Source organism: Tripterygium wilfordii, chromosome 22 (genome assembly GCF_013401445.1).
Source record: "Tripterygium wilfordii isolate XIE 37 chromosome 22, ASM1340144v1, whole genome shotgun sequence".
Classification (NCBI taxonomy): Eukaryota; Viridiplantae; Streptophyta; class Magnoliopsida; order Celastrales; family Celastraceae; genus Tripterygium; species Tripterygium wilfordii.
The window spans coordinates 2,476,477-2,488,903 of record NC_052253.1 but is presented as its reverse complement, the minus strand read 5'-3'; the positions used below and the strand labels follow the sequence as shown (position 1 = coordinate 2,488,903).

Sequence of the window (12,427 nt, the reverse complement as noted above, 5' to 3'; positions counted from 1 at the left end):
GATTTCTCCAACTTCAAATTCAGTTCTGGATTAGGCTGTGGAGAGCTATACCTCTTAGACGCATAAAGCTTTACCAAGTACAGAGCCCCCTACGTTGAAGGAGCAATGCTTGTCAAGACCGGAGCCGCTGAGTTAAGTTAGTCCCACGGAGATATTGGTACACAACCTGGTGCTGTTGCGAACTTCTTGGAAAGACGAGAACTCCGGAAACTGGTTTTTATCTATACACATGGCCCCGAGTGCCCACGATAAGCCACAACAGACAAACCCTCCCTGATGGCTCTAATAAGATTGTAGTAGCAGACAGAAACACACTAAACCCGTTTGATATTAATACAATGGTTCTTTACAAGAGAACCATGAAAGAAAGAAAAGGCTCCGCTAGCGTAATCCAAGCACAACTGTTTCTTCTCATAACAAGTAGATAATCTCCATGCTGAGACCACGTCTTCAAGAGTTCTCTTTTTAAAAAAAAAACAAAAGAAATACAAAGGATTTTAAAAGTTTTCGTCAATAACATTTATACACATTCAAGCATTGGCAACCTTCTCAACAGGTGCAGCATCTGAACTGGTGCTGGAATTGACACGTTTGCTCTGGTAATCTTTCACAGCTGCCTTAATTGCATCCTCTGCAAGCATACTGCAATGTAGTTTAACTGGTGGCAGGGAAAGATGTTTTGCAATCTCACTGCAATGAATTAGTAAATTTAGAATAAGATAGATATAGACAGAAATATACATCAGCAGCTTAATTAAAAACACAAACATCGTCAGCTGACGTTTTTACATTCATCTGGTTGGCGAAAAATGCTAGAACCTATAAGCTAGCATTTTGGTTCTAGTTTATAAGCTGTCTCAGATTCTTCACTTGCCCAACACTTAAAAGCTCATAAGCTGTGGTTATATGTCAGCTTAGTTTATACAGCTTATAAGCTATCCTCAAAGAATGCTGACCTAAACAAACCCCATACAACCACTGTCTTGCAAGGTCCAAATGGATGGCACAAATAGAGAAATAGCAGAATCCACATCAAACCAGATATTGAACAAGAAACAGGTTCAACTAAAAAGAAAGATATCTTTTTGCCCCAACTTTACTAATCAGCACGTGACCCATTAGTAAAGTTGCAGAGATGCAACCCATAAGTCACAAGTTCAAATGTTCAATTCCTAGAAACATCATCTCCACATAGTATGTGGGAGTAAGGTCTACGTACATCTTGCATGTCCACACATTAAACCCCCTTTCCGTGCGTGATGCAAGAGAGAGAGACAAAGAGGAGCATAGCTATATGTATGGGTATGCCATGAGCTATGCAATCTAATGATATCTTTTCACATGGGATGAAATGGAAGACGAGGAAAGAAATAGAGTGAATAGAGGCCTCACGTATTTTTGATAGTCAAGATTTCCTCCATTTTTTTCCCTTTTACCCATTCAGTAGCTGAAACATAAGAAACAAGACATCATGAGATTGCTCCTCGTAAACCACAAACCAATAATAGCCAAATAAAACAGGGCATAATTGCAGCAATTTGACCATTCACTTTAGAATAGTGCACTCAAAAGATGCAACTGTCTTGGAGCTTAGCACTTTATGTCTCAAAAGTTGAATCTAGAAAAGACTAAGATAGGGCAGTGGGAGTTTTATTGATATAATAACTTTACTTTCAATTCTTCAACATGGATTAGGATTTCAGTCCTTATCCTCAACCAAGGTGGAGGAGCTTGATGACTTACATAATCTCTAAAAAAACTAGAATTGCATAACATACTGCACAACTTTTACAATTCCAACATGTGTATGCAATTTAAACATCACAAAGTAAAACTAAACATAACTGTACATGGGAGTAAGATGAGCACATTCAGAGAGTGTGCAAGAACATCACGCTCCTAACCACCACCCTGCCAGAGGGCAGGGGTTTGAATCCACATTCCCATTGAAAAAAGAAAAAAGGATGCATGGAATTCCACACAAACCAACAACTCGATTGACAATTCAGAAATTAACACATAAAGATCCAATAAAACAAACAAGCAAAATGCTTTTCAACAAATTATTAGCCGGTTCATGTTGAAACCCTTGAGAAACATTGATTTCGTTAGTTCGCCCATATTTCTGCCAAAAAAACCCTAATATCTGATACCAAACGACAATATACAAACCGCATACATATGCTTTTCTAATCTAAATCCTCTTTCACTAAATTTCTCAAACGTATTCCAATATGCCTAAAATCCAGACAAAATTAAATAATCAATAACATCCTCAAGCTTCTACAGCAACCAACGCAAGGACAAACGATCACTTACCAACAGAAGACGAAGCGATTGCCGACCCGCAGCCAAAGGTCTTGAAGCAGGCGTCAGTAATCTCTCCAGTCTTCTCATCGACCTTGATTTGAAGCTTCATGACATCTCCGCATGCGGGTGCACCCACAAGGCCCGTGCCGACATTAGGATCCTTTTTGTCAAAGGCACCGACGTTGCGAGGGTTGTTGTAGTGGTCGATAACGTTCTCGTGGTACAGACGTGACGAGATCACCTGGAGTGGCCGCGAAGGCGACGCTAGCCCTAGCAACCTCTTCGTACCCGAAGCGAGCCTCAACATAGTTTTTGAGAGAGTTTCAGGGATTCGATATTGATATTGATTTCGTTTTTCGAGTGAAAGAGAATACGAGTAAAAGTGGATCCGTTTTTGTAGAATTCGGGATGGCGGTTAGGGTTCGGTCATTGGTGTCGACGCTGGACACGTGGATGGTTGGATCAAGAGGGATGGTTGACTTTTTTTTTCGCTTGGAGGGATGGGCCGATGGCTATGTAGTAGGGCTTATAATTGACAGACACCCCGTAGAACCTAATCCAGTCACGGTTGGGCCCAAAATCGGCCCATGCACCTAGATGGGAAGAGAGAAGAAGTCAAGAAGGGAGGAGTGCGGCCCGTTCAATTTTTCACGGAAGAAATGAAGGCCCAATTAGATACGCTCCCTCCGGCCTCCGCACTCTAGAAAAATGGTGGAGCTTATGATACTCCCAAAGAAACTAAAAGAACGTGGTGGGGCCTCATACTCGCATTGGAAAAACGTGCACTCGATCACTCAAGATCTTAAGTAAAACTTGTTTGCACTTAGCATCACCCTAAGTATAATTTTATCAATTCTGGTAGATTCATAATAAACCCAACCCAATTGTCACAATCATCAATCAATGGAATTGAAAACCACACGTCACATGCTGGTTCGTCGTCGTTTTGCATGGCGAGAAAGGTCATCGAGTCAGCACAGACCAAAATCTTGGGGCCCCGCCCCTTATATCCTCCTCTGCTATTGGACGAGAGCCTTGTTTTTTTAAAAGTAAGTGACGTGTTATTTAGATCAACTGGACGGTTGGGATAAAAATAGCAGGGGAGCAAAACCCCAAATCTTGAGTTTAAAAAAAAATATATACTGCCAGCCAATAGGGACTGCGCATTTGCCACAAAAATAACCAGCCTTTCGTTGTTCTATGCGGCGAAATCAGGCGCCCCCGGACTTGGATTATTTTTGTCCCCTATATTTAGCGGTGGGGATCCTTTGTAGGAGGAGAATTTTTGTGAGAGGTCCCCGACAGGCAACGCAAAAAAAAAAGAAAAAAAAAAGTGTTGTGTTTTTCCCTATCTTATGGTAATATCTCTCTGATTGGTTGTGACTTTTCTTTCTCTACCGCGAGAGGTAGGAAATGAGAAAATCGTGGGGTATTATTACCATTTTCAGACTTTGAAGTCAAAACAAAGGATTATTGAAAAACAAGTAAGAGGAGGAAGCCTCTGTTGATCAATTCCCTTCTATGGTTTCATTCATAGGAGGGGCTTGATGAAGAGGGTTTTCATTATTTGAACAGATATAGAGGGAGAGAGCCTTCTTCGTTTTCTATTTTTTGGGTCTGAAGAAGGCTCGCTTTTTCTCTTCTTCTTCTGGATTTTTTTTTTGTGTGTTTTTTTGGGACGAGATGATACGGTGGTGGATATGTATGCTTCAATTAACGGAGCTTTTCGTGAGCTCGGTGGTGCATTTGCTTTATGGGCTTTACATATTCAGCACTGCTGTTGCTGGTGATCTCTCCCAGGCATGGAGTGAAGGTTTTTTCAAACCCGTGTCCAAGGAAGACAGAGGCACGACGACGACGACGACGAAGACAACCAATTTTGATGACCTCCCTCCTATCGTCCTCATCCATGGAATCTTTGGATTCGGCAAGGGGGTAACCGATATTTCACCTTTTTGGTCTCCATTTCTTCTGCACTTGTAGCATTTCTCGACTTCAGATAAATTCCCCCCTTTTTTTTGTTTATTTTTTACTTGTTTTCAGAGATTGGGAGGTTTATCTTATTTCGCTGGGGCAGAGAAGAAAGATGAGAGAGTTCTTGTGCCAGATTTGGGGTCCTTAACCAGCATATACGATAGGTGGGGGGTTGTAAGAGCATTAATAACTTGCAATCTCATTTTTCATGTATTCTCCTTTCATGTGCTTCTTGTTTTGTGGATATTCTTGAGGGATATTGAAGGGGATTTTGGGTTTCAGGGCTCGCGAGCTGTTCTATTATTTGAAAGGCGGGCAGGTTGATTATGGTGAAGAACACAGCAAGGCTTGTGGCCACTCCCAATTCGGGCGCATTTACGAACAAGGTTTGGAAATCAACACCCAAACTTTAACTGAGCTTAGAATCGTTCTCTGTTTTGCTTCAGATTAACTGTGCATGTGGCCGGTGTGGTGGGAGTAATTGAAATTTTTTATGTCTGTTATAATTGGGTCCAGGACATTATCCCCAATGGGATGAGGATCACCCAATTCACTTTGTTGGACATTCTGCTGGAGCACAGGTTGTTCGCCTGCTGCAGCAAATGCTTGCGGATAAGGTTAGCCTAATTTACATCTATGATTTGCATAGCTAAATAAATGTCTTCAAGCAATGGAGTGTAATTATATGTTCTTAATGATATCTTAGGCATTCAAGGGTTATGAGAACTCTTCTGAGAACTGGGTTTTAAGCATAACATCCTTGTCTGGAGCATTTAACGGGACGACAAGAGCATACTTCGATGGAATGCAGTGAGTTCATTTGCCTGAAATCTTTATCTTGAGTTTTATAAGTTTCTACTCTTTCAATAACGTCTTAGTTTTAGTAAGCAAATATAAGTTTTGAGTGTTCAATTAGAAGAGCAAAATACCCGACTTTTGACACATTGTAAATGGATTGAGGTAGATATAAGTTTCATTCATATTCTTGTAAAGAGGTATTCTAGAACTTGTGTTTATCAGACTTCTATTTCTGCGACAACCTTCACGGATTCTGTTTATGTCAGGCCAGAAGATGGGAAAACCTTGAAACCCATATGTCTGCTTCAGCTTTGCCGTGTAGGAGTGATAATTTATGATTGGCTTGACATCCCTTGGCTGAAGGCTTATTACAATTTTGGATTTGATCACTTCAACATGTCACGGAAGAAAATGGGTTTTTGGGGTCTTGTTGGTTGCCTTCTTGGTAATGCTGGCCCATTTGCTTCGGGAGATTGGATTCTCCCTGATCTTACAATTCAAGGATCTATGCAGCTCAATCACCATCTACAAACATTTCCGGATACATACTATTTCAGCTATGCTACCAAGCGTACTAGAAAGATCATGGGCAAGACAGTTCCTTCAAGCATACTTGGAATCCACCCTATGTTATTTATCAGAGTATTGCAGATGAGCCAATGGCGTCATCCACCAGACATTCCTCCACCATATAAAGGCTACAGGTTGGACACTAAACACGATTCAATGTTTGTTGCGTCTATTTTATTCGGATATGAATCTTGCAGAACTTGCCTATATTGCATTTTTATGTATTTTGCAGGACATTTGAATAGAAATCTGTAGAACTTAATGATTTGACCTTTTTCGCATTATACATGTACTATTTTGCTTGAATTCAGAGATTGAGAATTTCATATAGATTTCAACTCACTAATGACATTTCCATTGAAGGAAGACTAACTTGTATGAATTTGCAGTCCTTTTATGTGATTCTGAGTGCTGACTTGTCTAAGTACACGTCCAGGGATGAGGATTGGGAGGACAATGATGGAGCTCTGAATACAATATCGATGACTCACCCTCGTCTTCCAATTGAACACCCAAACCGTTTCGTTCAAAATGATTCCGAGTGCCAACCCTTGCAACCTGGCATCTGGTTAGTTATTATAATCACCACTAATAAATTGGGTGTTTTTTTTTGTCATGAACAGTTATTATTTATACAAACTCACCATAACATATGATTTTGTAGACTGCTGTTAAAGTAAGAAATATGGAGTCCATAATATGATCAGTATGAGAGTGATCAGTAATATCTTGCAAGATTCTCAGACTTGTTCATCGTTTTATAAACATTTGACTGGACTTGACATTCCTTAATAAATTTTGAATGAAGGAGAAAAAAGGTTGATCTTTCTTAGTAGTCTCACAGATGACAACTTATTCTAAGGCTACCTAAAATGTCAAAACCAATAATGAATTGCTTGAGTAGGGCATCAATCTAGTATGGCATTGTTTATTGGTTGTTTGATTGAATGTGTTGCAATAGCTGTTTTTCAAGATGTTAATTGGCCACCAATCTAGAAAACTTTAGGTAATTCCAGCGGTGACGTATTAGAACAGGCAATCATGGACTATATGTTTGAAGCTTCCACATGCAGTGTCCAGAAATGTTCTTCTTGATTATTTGGAATTGCTTGAACCTAATAGGAAGCTGGATTCTTACACAAGTTATTCAATATTGTAAATTGAAAGAATTTGGTACTCTGTTTGTAGCTTCTCCTATTATTTTCTTATTATGGATTCTTCCATAATGTAAGTCTTAAGGTTGAATACGATGAAATGCAGGTACTACAAGCTTGTGGAAGGGGATCATATATTGTTCATTGTGAATCGGGAGAGAGCAGGAGTTCAATTTGATCTCTTATATGACAGCATTTTTGAACGCTGTAGGAAACAGGTATTTAGGAAAAGTCCACAGACTTTACCAAATGAAGCACACCATTAGTCCTAGTTCTGTGAGTCTGTGACTCTCACATCACGTACACTAAAGAAAGGTAAACAACACCCGTGCACAAGAATCTCGCTAATACACTACAGCAAGAAAAGGAAGTTAGAAGCAAATTTATTTTGCTGCAATACCATTTTTGGTGCTGTTGTAAATGTGAATTGGCTTTGAGTTGCACCTTTATTGTATTCCTCTGGTTGCAGGTTCTCTAGTTTCTAGATTGTTTTGTGAGAGAAAATGGAGGCTTAGTCAACACATTAGCTCTCTTTAGTCAGTTTGATGTATCATTGAGATTGGCATGCACACATGATATATATATATATATATCTGTTGAATGATATTAAAGGAGCTTATTCATTATAACTGCATTTCTTTATGCTTTTTCTAGTATGTAAGTAAACCATCTCTTTGGAATTATGATGTTCTACACTGTTGATAAAGCCAGCCTTGAATCCTTTCTGGAGGGTTATCCAATAAAGGCTTTTGGACTGTTTAGGGTTGTGGGTTTGGGCCTTGGACCGATATTTAAGATGGAAACCATTGATTGCTTGAGCCTATAACTGCATTGAGATTTTTTGTCAAGCCCACTTATAAATGGGCCACTATAGTAGCTTTGAAAGTGTCGTACTTTTGACTCTTTTTCCTCCAGATTTACTGGTATTTACTTAGCTTAAGCTAAGAATTTTAGTTACATGGCATGGCATGATATTGTACAATAAGATAATACTTTCTCACTAATCATGATTACTGGAGTGTTTTTCTTCTTCTTGGCCACTCTCTAATTTCTCTTAGGTTTTTCTTGTCTAGTTGTATCTCAACTAGAGGTCTTGCATGTTTGATTGTTTGTGATGTTTTCTATTAGCTTAATTACAATCTTACCGACATCAGTAATCATGATTAGTGACACTAGACATGTGAAACAGTGAAAGTGACAAGCCTAATTACTTTATTGTTTCACCAAACACTATTAACATTTCAGATACACTAATCTGCTACTATCATATATGTTAAATTGTCTGTCAACGAAGTGGTTTGCTCTTTTTAAATCACAGGAAAAAAAAAATCCAAATTGAAATCCACTTATCGGGTGAACTCTCTAGATAAATTACAATGGTATTTGTTTATTAAAAATTAAAAATGAAGAAGATAATAGTTACACTGAAAAGTTAAACCAAAGTTGGAGTTCATAAACTGAAAAAAAAAAAAAAATCAACACTATTCTCCTCAATTTGGAAAAAAAACATGTACTCTACTGCTTTTGTTTTAAAATTCTTTTTATGACAAATATAATTTCAGTAAAAGAAAGTATATTTTTTTGGCATATGTAGATAAGATCGTACCAAACAATTTCCATTCAAAGACGAGTACAAAGATATTGCACCATACCAACGAGAGATGGCTCGGTTGATAATCGACTGGATTAGACATCTATGTGTTCAATGTTCGATTCCAATGAGAAACATATTTCTCAACGGTATATATAATTAAAAAAAGAGAGAGACATTGCACCATAAAATTGCATCAAATTTTGATTTGTACTAGTATTCCCTCTCCCTCTGGTTTTTTTCTCTTAATTTAATTGCGTACTTAGGAGATAAATATAAGGAGTAAATAGGCTGAGATTTATCTGTTAATTTAATTCAATTTTCCCTTATATCGTTTGTGCATATTTATCTTGTGCGTAAAAAAACAAAATTTACAGATCTAGCTAATTTTTTTTTTGGGAATAAAATCAAAGCATATATGGTAATTAATTTAAATCAATGAAACCTACCCACATTATTTAGATTCACCCACCAACCCAGTTTGTTTTCCATGGTTCACTTGAAATGCTGTCACAGCTCCCACAGCTCCTCTATATATATAAACACACACAAACACAACATTTGACATTATTCACAAACAAATAAAAAAAAAACACAAGATGGGTTTTCAAGAGGTAGCTTCTGCTCTATCCAAGCTGAACAATACCACGAATGCTACTAATGTCTCACAGGAATCTTTCATCAGTCTTGACCAGTAAGTTTTCTTTTATATTTTATTTTATGGGTGTTGATGCGTATTTTTGCATTGAGATATTGTTTGCTCTATGTGGATTTTCCTACCCTTCCCTCAAATAAATAAACTTATAATCTTTTTAGAGAGTGAGTATCAAGTTAGCAACATAGATTTTAATGAAGTTGATATGAGATTTTCTTTTAATGGTGTTTTTTTTGGTGGGGTTTTAGGGGTGATCCAACGATATTCGAGTCATATTGGAGAGAGCAAGGGGACAGGTGTACGGTGGTGATATCAGCGACTGATTTCATGAGCTATTTCAGTGATATCAGCAACACATGCTGGTTTCTGATGCCTGAACTGGCGGAGGCAATCAAACGGTTGCACCGTGCGGTTGGGAACGCCGTCACGGAGGATCGCTACATCGTGGTGGGTACGGGATCTACGCAGCTCTATATGGCCGCGCTCTACGCTCTCACTTCTCCCGGTGGGCCTGAGCCCGTCAGCGTCGTCTGCGCTTCCCCTTACTACGCTGTTAGTATAAAAGCCATCTATTAATCTTTAATTTAACCACAATTTGACTCTTTTTTTTTTCTTTATCCATTTTTTGATGTGTTTAATGATTAGATCTTGATTTGGAGATTTGAACATTAAAAAAACTACTACTCAACATGGGTTTTGTAAAAAATATAATCACACCCCCTAGTTGACAAATTTTTCTAAAACCAAAGCGTATGGATTCGGAAGGTTCTAATTCGATTTCCAGTTGGAGCAATACTCTTGTGTCAACAAAAAATTATTGGTTCAGATGGTTAAGTTAATTGTTTGAATATCTTAGCACATGTGCGTGAGAGGTAGCAAGTTCTAACGCTCACTCTGGTATGATTTGACATTATTTTTTGCGTTGGGCTTCACGCCCAGTACTTAGCCGACCCATGTGGTTTGTGGGTATTACATGTGATCATTAGGTAGGGTGGAGTCTAATGAGCTGTGCTTTCGATGGGTTCCCTCATTAAAAAAAAAAAAATCTCGTGTCCTTTCACTTGGCTTTGCGACCTGAATTTAAACTCATATTAATTTTTGAATTTGGTGATGGTGCAGTCGTATGAACAGGAGACCAGCTTCGTTCAATCAGGATTGTACAAATGGGAAGGAGATGCATACACATTTGACAAGGATGGACCTTACATTGAACTCGTTACCTCACCCAACAATCCAGACGGAAGCAAGAGAGAAGCAGTGGTGAACAGAGCACAAGGAAAGACCATCCATGACTATGCCTACTACTGGCCTCAATTCACTCCCATTACTTATGCAGCTGATCAAGATATCATGCTCTTCACTCTCTCCAAAAGCACTGGACATGCCGGCTCCCGGCTCGGGTAATTCCAAAGAAAACCTACTAGTATGATTGAAATGCCACGTTTTAAAAAAATATATATTGAAAAACTCGAGAGTTTCTCTCAAATCTTGTTCGTAGTTTCTGCATGCATCATTTTGGTAATGGCGAAAGTGTTTGGTTTTTGTTTATAAAGGTGGGCAATTGTTAAGGACAAAGAGGTGGCCAAGAAGATGACTAAATTCATGGAGATTTCTTCCATTGGAATATCGAAGGAATCACAAGTTCGAGCAGCAAAGATTCTAGGAGTTATCGCAGACGACTGCGCTGCTGGTTCGGACAATTTCTTTGCGTATTCCCAAAAAGTCATGGCTGAAAGATGGGAGAAGTTGAGAGAGGTTGTTAAAGGCAGTGAACTCTTCAGTCTCCCCAAGTACCCACAAGAGTATTGTAACTTTATTGGAGAACTTTCTGAAGCCAGTCCTGGTAAGTTCATTTCTTTTTCATTAATTATAACATTATAATGAAAATGATAAAGATCCCAATGATTGGTATTCCAGTTATCCTAACTAGCTGCTGAGTTGGACGCATAGGATAATATGATACACATGAAATCATGTTCGTATAACTCAGCAATTATGATAATTGGGATACCAGTTGTTGTTGGGATCCCTATCATAACTGTTGTTATAATTAGATTTCCACCTTCCTATAATATAAAGTGATGTATGTTTATGTGTGTGTGTGTGGGTCCTGGTTTTATGGCAGCATTTGCATGGCTGAAAATCAAGGAGGATGTGGATTTGGAAGGGATTTTGAAAGGGCAGAAGATCTTAACAAAAAGTGGTACGGTATCTGGGGCTGATAAGAGATATGTGAGGATAAGCATGCTGCATCAAGAGGATGCGTATAAGATATTCTTGGAGAGGCTAACTTTACTGGTCAATGGCAAATCAATGGTGGAAAATGTTGTTTAATTAGTATTTTTTATTTATTTTGTACTCATATCTTTATCATCTTCATTGATGAAAAAAAAAATAAAACAGTTTATGTACTCAATAATTAATGAATAAATAGCTTATTTGTTATTGCTGAATTGAATTTTCTCAAAAAAGAAGTGCGAGATTAATTATCTAAAAAATAGAAGCGCTAATTTTTATGAACAAATATATTTCTTAATTATCTTGTGGTACTACAAATGCTGATGGAATGGAGTTGGAGCTACAATTCTTTTATTTAGAGTTGGTTACAATTTCCTCCCAAAAATATGTTAAATTATTATTTTTGCGTAAATGACATATTAAGGTTTAGAAGTTAAGATTTAGTGTCTGTGGAATCACTCTACCATAGGTAACTTTTTCAATATTCATAAAAAAACATGTTTGTTGCTCTTCCCGATGTTTGTTGCTCTTCCCTACCTAGAAGGCCATAACATATATCAAGCGCCTTTGGGCTTGGGCATGGGCTTCCCTCTCCGGTGCCTACAAACACTCATGACAAGTATATTCTAAACCTCCATTTCAAAGTTACTATAGAGTGTTAAAGAATAATGTCCCACATCGATTGGGATTTACCGAACCAAATGGTATATATGGGGGAAGTCATAGCTACATACATCAAAATCTTTTCTTAACCTAGTAAGTTGGATTTTCACCCATAATAATTGAGTTTTGATCCAGTGAGTTAGTAGCTGAGTTTCGACCAATGGTACAATATAATAATATATTATTGGGCATATATGAGGGTGTGGATTTATAATGTAGACGGACACGAGACTTCAAATGAACAAAAAAGAACTAGTACTTCAACACAAAGCCATTCCACTCGGAAACCTTGCTAACTCAAGAGAAACTATGCGGAGTGGACTTCTTGTTCCGAGCCCCAATGGATGGCTTTCTTATAACATGTAGTTACTCAGTTGTTTTCCACTGACCCATTTGTGAATTTTTCTTCCTCCATTTGCGGCATAAAGATCTCACATATTTTGAACCACGTATCCAACACTTCAGGCTGATTTT

General features: G+C 38.2%; 3 protein-coding genes across 3 annotated transcripts; 2 read left to right on the top strand and 1 right to left on the bottom strand.

Moving 5' to 3' along the window:
* Nucleotides 1-302: 302 nt before the first annotated feature.
* LOC119992149 (iron-sulfur cluster assembly protein 1-like) lies at nucleotides 303-2,684 on the bottom strand. The gene is made up of 3 exons (XM_038838803.1): nucleotides 2,320-2,684; nucleotides 1,393-1,447; nucleotides 303-690 (listed from the first exon to the last, which is right to left on the bottom strand). Exons 1-3 carry the CDS (start codon nucleotides 2,615-2,617, stop codon nucleotides 531-533), a joined length of 513 nt encoding a protein of 170 aa, XP_038694731.1. The 5' UTR covers nucleotides 2,618-2,684; the 3' UTR covers nucleotides 303-530.
* Nucleotides 2,685-3,683: 999 nt separating this feature from the next.
* On the top strand, nucleotides 3,684-7,435 carry LOC119992147 (lipase-like). Its single transcript, XM_038838796.1, has 8 exons — nucleotides 3,684-4,245; nucleotides 4,354-4,448; nucleotides 4,567-4,670; nucleotides 4,801-4,901; nucleotides 4,991-5,094; nucleotides 5,349-5,786; nucleotides 6,089-6,220; nucleotides 6,913-7,435. The coding sequence occupies exons 1-8, from the start codon at nucleotides 3,994-3,996 to the stop codon at nucleotides 7,070-7,072; spliced, it is 1,386 nt and encodes a 461-aa protein (XP_038694724.1). The 5' UTR covers nucleotides 3,684-3,993; the 3' UTR covers nucleotides 7,073-7,435.
* Nucleotides 7,436-8,971: 1,536 nt separating this feature from the next.
* On the top strand, nucleotides 8,972-11,518 carry LOC119992145 (L-tryptophan--pyruvate aminotransferase 1-like). Its single transcript, XM_038838795.1, has 5 exons — nucleotides 8,972-9,091; nucleotides 9,301-9,604; nucleotides 10,172-10,452; nucleotides 10,606-10,895; nucleotides 11,178-11,518. The coding sequence occupies exons 1-5, from the start codon at nucleotides 8,997-8,999 to the stop codon at nucleotides 11,384-11,386; spliced, it is 1,179 nt and encodes a 392-aa protein (XP_038694723.1). The 5' UTR covers nucleotides 8,972-8,996; the 3' UTR covers nucleotides 11,387-11,518.
* Nucleotides 11,519-12,427: the final 909 nt, after the last annotated feature.

Coding starts and splice junctions, on each gene's coding strand:
- LOC119992149 (XM_038838803.1), bottom strand. CDS start 2,617: ATGTTGAGGCTCGCTTCGGGTACGAAGAGGTTGCTAGGGCTAGCGTCG. Junction 1,448..2,319: donor AATCGCTTCGTCTTCTGTTG/GTAAGTGATCGT, acceptor CTTATGTTTCAG/CTACTGAATGGGTAAAAGGG. Junction 691..1,392: donor ATCTTGACTATCAAAAATAC/GTGAGGCCTCTA, acceptor AATTCATTGCAG/TGAGATTGCAAAACATCTTT.
- LOC119992147 (XM_038838796.1), top strand. CDS start 3,994: ATGATACGGTGGTGGATATGTATGCTTCAATTAACGGAGCTTTTCGTG. Junction 4,246..4,353: donor TCTTTGGATTCGGCAAGGGG/GTAACCGATATT, acceptor ACTTGTTTTCAG/AGATTGGGAGGTTTATCTTA. Junction 5,787..6,088: donor CCACCATATAAAGGCTACAG/GTTGGACACTAA, acceptor GTACACGTCCAG/GGATGAGGATTGGGAGGACA.
- LOC119992145 (XM_038838795.1), top strand. CDS start 8,997: ATGGGTTTTCAAGAGGTAGCTTCTGCTCTATCCAAGCTGAACAATACC. Junction 9,092..9,300: donor TCTTTCATCAGTCTTGACCA/GTAAGTTTTCTT, acceptor GTGGGGTTTTAG/GGGTGATCCAACGATATTCG. Junction 10,453..10,605: donor CATGCCGGCTCCCGGCTCGG/GTAATTCCAAAG, acceptor TTGTTTATAAAG/GTGGGCAATTGTTAAGGACA.